This window comes from Apaloderma vittatum, unplaced genomic scaffold (assembly GCF_000703405.1).
Source record: "Apaloderma vittatum isolate BGI_N311 unplaced genomic scaffold, ASM70340v1 Scaffold45725, whole genome shotgun sequence".
Taxonomy (NCBI): Eukaryota; Metazoa; Chordata; class Aves; order Trogoniformes; family Trogonidae; genus Apaloderma; species Apaloderma vittatum.
Window position 1 is genome coordinate 1 of NW_009716217.1, and position 7,980 is coordinate 7,980.

The following is a 7,980-nucleotide window of genomic DNA, read 5'->3' on the forward strand; positions in this document are numbered from 1 at the left end:
GTATACTGCGGCACAATTTATTCCATGGCTTGCTGCAAAAGCACCGTATTTATATTCCGCAGTAGTTCTTTTGCAGAATAGTTTTGTAACTCTAAACTCGCCCTTTAAGAATACATTTACCTGTTCCCACGTTTTCTTCATTGCCATTGGTGTCTTCTGCTTCCACGTCTTCTGAAATGTGTTCAGTTTTCATTCTCTTTGTTGTAGTATGAGGTTCCTCTAGAGATGGATTTGGATGAACATACACAAAAAATTATAAAAGCAGAAGAAAAGTTCTGACGTGACTTTAAAAGTTCCTGTTCTTGTAACGTGAGCTTATATTTGCTAAGAGGTTCAGATTTTATAAAAGGACTGTGCGAGCACAGTCTTAAAAATAATCTAATTTGTATACGTAACTTGAAATATTCTATTTAGGTAGATTATTGAGCTTTAAGGCACTGATTTTTATCAGCATCTTGAAAACAATAATATAAAGTGTAGGGCAGATACCTTCCGCATGCTTATGTTTGCGCTTCTTTACATTTGTTTCCTCTTCCATTTCATGCTGATGGCCATTTCCATTTATTTCAAATTCATTCTCAGGGCTCTCCTTTCCTTTTTTGGACTTTTTACTCTTTTTCACTTCTGACTGGTTTTCTAATTTCAAGTCTTTTTTCTCCTTCTTTTTATTCTTTTGTCTCTCTTCTTTTCGTTCTCTCTTATTCTTTTTCTTCTCAATTTTATCATCCGTAATTCCGTCTTCTTCTGCCAATGTTTTTTCCCCAGTTTCTGCAGGCTGCCTCTGTTCCTTCTGTTGTGGCTTTTCTTGTTCTTTTTCACTTGAAATCTTTTGTTGGAAGACAGATTATTACAATTTTACATGCCTTTTGGACACTGCAGTTTTCTCTGCGATATCATTCATGCAGAATGCTAATATCCTGCATCAATTAAATTGCTTACATGTGGTCACACCAGTTACCTGAGAAATAGCACTAGTATGGCTATCTTTCTTTTAACAGTCCAAAAGCTAATTACTTAACATCACAAAATAAAAGTTATCTTATAACATATATAATTTCTGTTTGAAATAGTTGTCTGTTGTGTTTTTAAACATATTTGCTAACTGTAATTAAGGGAGAGACAACTGTTTGATTTACACAGACAAAACTACTTTATACCACAGCACGATACAGGACCTGTTCCCAAATATGTGGCCCTCAGTAACAATCCTGGCTTTGCCTTCCAGTTCCTTGTCTTGGGAAATGTCTGAGACAACCAACCATTATTGCTTGATATCAGCAAAAGTTCTGCTCCTTGCTTTAATTGTATTTTTCTCACTTCAGTTTGGTTTTCTTTTAGTGTTCCTGGGCTTATAATAATTTCCTTGTAGAAGAATTAATATATTAATTGAGATTTTTATATTTAAATTAAACTTTAACAAGTGAAACACAATGTTAATGTGGCTATTTAGAAGGAAAATATGTATTTACACAAGCCACTTAATACCAGTCAGTTTTTGTAAAGGGTAATTTCAATTCAATCACTTAAACACTTCCTTTGAGTGCACACACTTCATGGTATGTATTACAAAGAATATCTTGAGATGTTTTTTAGAAATCTTAAAGGAACTCCTTCTGAGCAAGAAAGCTGTGTTACATATTTTACTGTAATGCCATACTCTATGGTAAATATAAAATGTTTACCTGTGTTAAAATAATTGTTCAGATCCAAGATTTTGCAGAAAAAAAATCAGTTTAAATCGAATTATTACTTCAGTGAAGTTGTACTGACTCAGAATTAATGTTCCAGCAAGAAAGTATACTTGAAATACAGCACCCAAAGTTTACATTATGTTCATATCCTATTAAAAAATCCACTTCTCTCCTTCCTGGCTCTTACATGTGGATTCTTCAAAAAAACTACAAATAGATTTAACTGGAATCATTAAATCAGAAACATGAAGCAGGATCTACAAGAGATAAATGCCAAAGTTATGCCCACACTCTTCCTCAAAATGAGCTGGGGAAAGAGGAGAGCATTTTCACATCAAAGGACAAGTAAGTTTATGGAACAGCTTTCTAGTAGCAGTAGTAGATGTAAACAATCAAAACAACACCCTACCAAAACATGCCAAGCTAGTACTGAAATAGCAAAGAATTAGGGACTGAGAAAAAAGGTCAATGTGAGTCCATGGTTTGGACACAGAAATGGAAGGAATTTGCACCACAAACTGGAGGATCTCATCTCTCTCCACTAATAAAACTGGTAAACTAGGTGCTGTTCGTTTCCCACTCCAATACACATAAATTTGAGGTCAATAAAGTTCTGAAAGCACTTTATTCCTTAATGTGTGGCAAAAGATTGGAAATGAAGATAAAAGTTTAAGTTTTTAATCACAACCTACCCAGTATGCACTACTTCAGCAACAGTATATTCTACGAATTAGCAGTATAATTTAGGAACCTTAGATTATAACGTAATCCATTGTAACAATGGGAGACAATATTTCTGCTAATATTTAGAAAGAGAATCTGGAAGGTTTTCCTTCCAGCGTTTTTGACTGCATGCCGACTGTACATTGTACCTGTAACTAAACTTACATTTCTGGTTGCTTCAGAGAAAATATCCCACACCTGGTCTTGCAGAGTGCTGTCAGTAATTCTCAAACTGTTTTTCATCCAATTCTGTGCAGGAAAAAACAACAGTAACTGGAAAGGTGCATCTCTGATTTTTTTCTTGATTACCATATATTTGGTTCTTGGTCTTATTTTTTCACTTAAAAATCTAATCACTTCTGATTAAGATCTGGTAAGGTGTTTACTCTCTACGAGTCTCTTAAACTTCCATGCTAAACTATTTCACATAATGCCTGCATACTGTTAAGAGACATGCCTCTCAATTGCCTCACCAATAGTAATCCAGAAGAGTAAATATATAGAAAAGATAATCCTCAAGCTTTTGAATACAGCTGGTTGTGTCAATGTCCTACCAAACCTTCTGACTGCTCCCATAAATAGGAATATTAAGGATCTGATCTTACTTATTTATTTGTGTACTAATCATGCTCCTTAGTTTATTAAAGAAAAGTAAAATTTTAGCAAATATCTCAATGTAAACATTTGAAAGTTGTTTGGGCTATTGCAGGAGTTTCTGCTGAAAATTGAATCAAAGCAGTAAATTTCTACTTATAATATGCTCACACCATCAGCAATGGATCAGCTTTCAGGATTGTGGAATTCAAGTAAAACCTAATATAAAGATATTTGCATTGCAATGAAAATCCCATTGTCATTGCATTAGCAAATTAGAAGAACAAACTGCAAATAAATCTGATCTTCCACTGCAACGTATCTTACCAAAAAGAAAGAAGCTTCTAGACAACAACTTTTTCTGCTTAGAACATTCATTTTGTAGAAAAGTATTCTAACCTTCAGCTTGCTAGCAACAATATCACCACAGCTCCGTTAGGGTCTGAGTGCTTTGGAGCAATCGTGATCCCTCAGGCTCACAATCTGAAGCATGGAACAGAGAAGGGGAAGGAGCCAGCTTCTCAGTAATTCTTTACTGATACAACATTTACTGATACATCACTAACAAGAAGCACTATTGGAATTTGCTTTGGCTGTGATGCAAATTTTAGTGAAGCATGCAGTACAGGAGATTCTGTCGGAATACTGTGCAACAGGAAAACTCTCAAAATGGTATCTTGCCTTTAGCAGGAAAAAACAAAGCCACAGAAATAAGAATCCTTTAAAAGTAAATCTAAGAATTTGGACATTCAATAGAAATTGCAAATAGAAAAAAAAAAAGTGTTAAAAAAAGAACAAGCCTACATATGGTGATTAAGCTTGAATTTTGAGTCTCTAGCTTAATTAAAATGGCACACAGAGAGTCTTTCTTAAAAAGACGTATTTTATCAACATTGCCTATTTGAAACTTGGCTATTACACCATTTACCAATGCCCAAACAAGTAATTTTTCCAACCTTTGTTAAAAGGAAGCGGTACTTGCTAAAAAAGTCTATTTTTAAGCTCACTGCATGGATAAATTGATATTAAAACATACCTGAAACTTTACTTTTTTTCTTGGAATATTATCAAAGACACGCATTTGGTCCAGAATGTTCCGCACTTTAGGGCTTATGTTTGGCTTCTTCATTACTTCATGAATTTTCTGAATGAAAAATAGAATCAAATCAACAAAGAAGCATAATGATCAAATGATATGTGCAAGGTACGCAAGTCAGAAATACATTGGGCTGAAATTACCCAGTACCCACAGACAGGATAGCCTGCTTGAAAGAACTGTTCAATATGCATGGGTAAACCACTAACCTTTGGTTGAATCACAGATGGTAAGATGCATCCAAGTTATCTATGTAAATATTTATACCTCTATAGTAAGTAGAGGCAAGCAGGACTGCTCACCAACACTTTTTGATGTACAAGTTAGAACCCGCAATAACACTACTTGGAAGTAAAGCAGCTGTATCACACAGGGGACTCTTGTAGCCTGAAAAGACCCACGTTAGGAAAAGCAATTGTCAACTGATGGTTTTTGCAAAATTCTGGACTTAATTGTGAAAAACCAGGTTTGAGGCCACAATTTGACATGCATTTCTTTTGGCAGCAGTGCCAGCTTCACCAGTCATTAATCCCAGGATTAATGAGACAGCTCAGGTATGTTCCTGTGCTACGTGCCAGCACAGAGAAAGAGGAGGTTAGGCCACAGCGTTGTGGCAGTTACTTGAAAAGCACTGCTGCTTGTGGGGAAAAAAGGCTGTGAGCTTCCCTTTATTTAAAGATATAGCCACTGGACACTGGATAGCCTTCCTGTACTTCTGCAAATCTGTTTGCTGAAAGGTTTTGTGGCTGCATTAAGACTACCAGAGAAGGATGCTCTAGAACAGTCCCTCACCTTGCTGTGTAGAAGTACTTACGGTCAAGGAAGGCTGACAATTTTCAAAAGCAACAGCATTCACCTCATACTGCCTTTGAGCAGTGTTCTCAAACAATGTTCTGTCTCAACAATGGCGCTAGTGCCCTGACTGCAGTGGTAGTAATCATACGCCTTGAGAACATGCACATGGTTTAGTATTTAGTATGTGTGGTCTTTACGAGAGAGAAATCAAGAAAGACATGCACAAAGGTGATCTAACTGAAATCAAATGTTTTTTTTTTAAAAAAAGTGGAGTATTGTTGGTGCGGGATTCATGGACATCGCTGATGATCACTATGATCAAGCAAACGCCACCTTGTTGCAAGCAGACACACATATTTATACGTCTTAACAAGAAGCACTATTTGTGGGTTACAAACAAGAGACCAGACTGGGCAGCCAGGGTTGTTATTAGCTCATGTACTCCTTCAATCACTCTCTTGTCACACAAGGAGAACAGATTTTTCCCAGGTCTGTTTTGATCATACTCTCCTATGCACATCTTGTGTACGAGAAGCCTCTTTATCCGTCCATTCTCACAGACAAACTCCCAACATGAGCTCTACTCAGCTGGTCAGGGTCTCTTTTCATAATTAGCAAGCAAGAGTTATGTACTTGTTTAGAAAAGAGCTCAAGGACGAAAGTCTTAATTCTGCAACGCAGTATTGCCAGCACAGGTAACTGTAAAATGTATCCACAGAGTTTCTTCTTAAAACTTTTAAAGGAAACTAAGTGCCATAAGAGGGTAGGTTGTTGCATCGGATAAATAACTACTCGAAGCGTAGGAGAGAAAGGGTAGGAGACATTTCCACCCATGGCGGAGCCACTGCTGCTCAAGATAAAATAACTGAAAACAGGGCAGGAAAATGTTCCTGATGATATGAAGCTATTCAAGATGAGGACTCTGAGGAATTCTAGAAAGATCTTAAGGGAGTGAGGGACTAGGTATTAAAAAGGTGAATTAAACACAACACAAATTCATGGAGAGCAGCATGCTTTGGAAAAACAATCCTAACTTCACACCTAAAATGGCATGCTTTAAGTTGATCACAAGATCTTCAGGTTAAAGTAATTAATTCCATGAAAATGCCAGCACAATGATCAGCAGCAGACAATGAAAAAATAGATCAACCGACAAAAATCAGTAAGAAAGTAATAAAGAATACCATCACTATGACACAAAGTAATTCTGTGGTTCATCTGTATCTTGAACAATGTACATAGCTCTTGTAACCTCATTTCACAAGGACGTTACACTAGAACCAGGAAGACTCCAGAGGGTGAAAGATATAATTTATATATGAAGAACAGCTGAGCAGGATAGGGCTTTTCAGCCTGGAACAGAGACGATGAGAAAGAGAGGGATGCCTGACACAGGTCTACAAAAACATAGGTGGCATGAAGAGGGTGGACAACGATTAATGTCTCTTTGTATGTAAGAAATATTGAACATTAAATCAAACTAGTAGCAGGCAGATTCAAAACAAAACAGAAAAGATGTGTTTTTCTTACCAGGATAAGCAATAGACCTATCAAGGAATTGCCAAAAGAAACCCATGGATATTGGGGGGAAATAGATTTCTGGTTTGATCCAGTATAGCCTCTCTTTTGTCTTCAACAACTGTAAACAGCAGTTAGTTATTATATCTGCAAAATAGCGCAAACCTTACCTGAATCCACTCCTGTTGTTTAGCATCTCCTTTGTTAGTTTTGGCTTCAAAATCTTTTCCACCGTATTTCTGGTCTTCACTTACACACTTCACGTGTTCCTTATAATCATCACCCCTAAACACAGAAGACTTTTAACAGTAGGTCACTAAAGTGTTTCAGCCCTTGGAACTATGCAAGACTCATGCAATCAGCAAACTGGAGTAACAGATGATGGCATCTACCGTTTAAACCTTAATACTGACAACGCTTATATGAATAGAGTTCAATTCACTTAAAGTACGGGCTTAGGAGACTGCTGACATTTCTGTCATGTTACAGCCTTCAGTGAAAATTTCTGACTTGCAAGTCTCCAGTATACTGCTGCTTTTCTTAACGACTCTATAATCTATGCACATCTGTACATGTAACATATACACAGCTATTAATGTGTGTCTGTGTTTTACTACTCACGCTGACAGGTTTTGACATTAGAAAAAGTGGTAAAAAATACCTGCAAAACTTAATTCCTAAATATTGATATACTAGCGTATAGCAGCATGATAGTGTAGTTCTGACTAATGTGTAAGTGTCCCCAGAAAGGAAAGACTAACAGAAATCTTGTTCTTTTGTCAGGAAGTATTGAGAAATATAGTCATGATTTGAGGCCAATCTCATCTTCTTATGCAAATTGATGTATTTGTCTTTCAAAAGCAGATACTAGCATTGCTTTCTGAGAAGTAACAACCAAATTCAGAATGTTTTATTTTACTGTCCATCTCCTTCTTGGCAGTAGCAGAATAAGTAACACTTGTTTATAATCAAAAGCTGAAAGTACTGCTACTTCTAACTGTAAAAGAAGAAATTGCAACTCTGCTTACTGCGAGGTTTAGTTGTCCTTGTGGTTCAAACTTTGGTGATTGAGCTTGAAATTATATAAGAACATGAATATTTTTGCACTTCAGTATGATTGAGGAATTGCTCAATTTAATGGTAACACACCATATGAAAATCTGGTATTTGTGACAACCACTGCAGGCTCGGCGGGGCGTTTTCTCATCCTTCACCTACCAGAACTCCTTGCCACAGTCCATGCAGGAAAGGCACTGGCAGTTTCTGCAGAAGTTCACGTGTTTTTCCACTTGGGCTTTCTTCACGGACTCTCCGCACGCGTCGCAGGTGAAAACCACCATGTCGGCGGGCGGGCAGGAGCTTCTAGGACACGGGTACGACCTTTTTTTCCCCCGCACAAGCGCAGCCCTGGAAACACATGGAGACGTTTCACTGACGGCCCGACAGTAGCACTTGGGTGGCTGAAAAGCACCAAAACAGCGCGTCCACCGACACAGGAGTTCGGAGGGGAAAAGCGCTTTGCCCGACTCCTTGAGCGCAGGGGAAACCGGGAACCCTCCTCCC

The 7,980-nt window shown here is 37.5% G+C and overlaps 1 protein-coding gene across 1 annotated transcript; it reads right to left on the reverse strand.

The window, feature by feature from the left end:
• Window positions 1–120: 120 nt before the first annotated feature.
• LYAR (Ly1 antibody reactive) lies at window positions 121–7,757 on the reverse strand (the record flags this gene model as incomplete). The annotated part of the gene is made up of 6 exons (XM_009869432.1): window positions 7,636–7,757; window positions 6,588–6,702; window positions 4,045–4,152; window positions 2,580–2,663; window positions 490–826; window positions 121–219 (listed from the first exon to the last, which is right to left on the reverse strand). Coding segments are annotated over exons 1-6 (865 nt in total), but the record flags the coding sequence as incomplete, so codon positions are not given.
• Window positions 7,758–7,980: the final 223 nt, after the last annotated feature.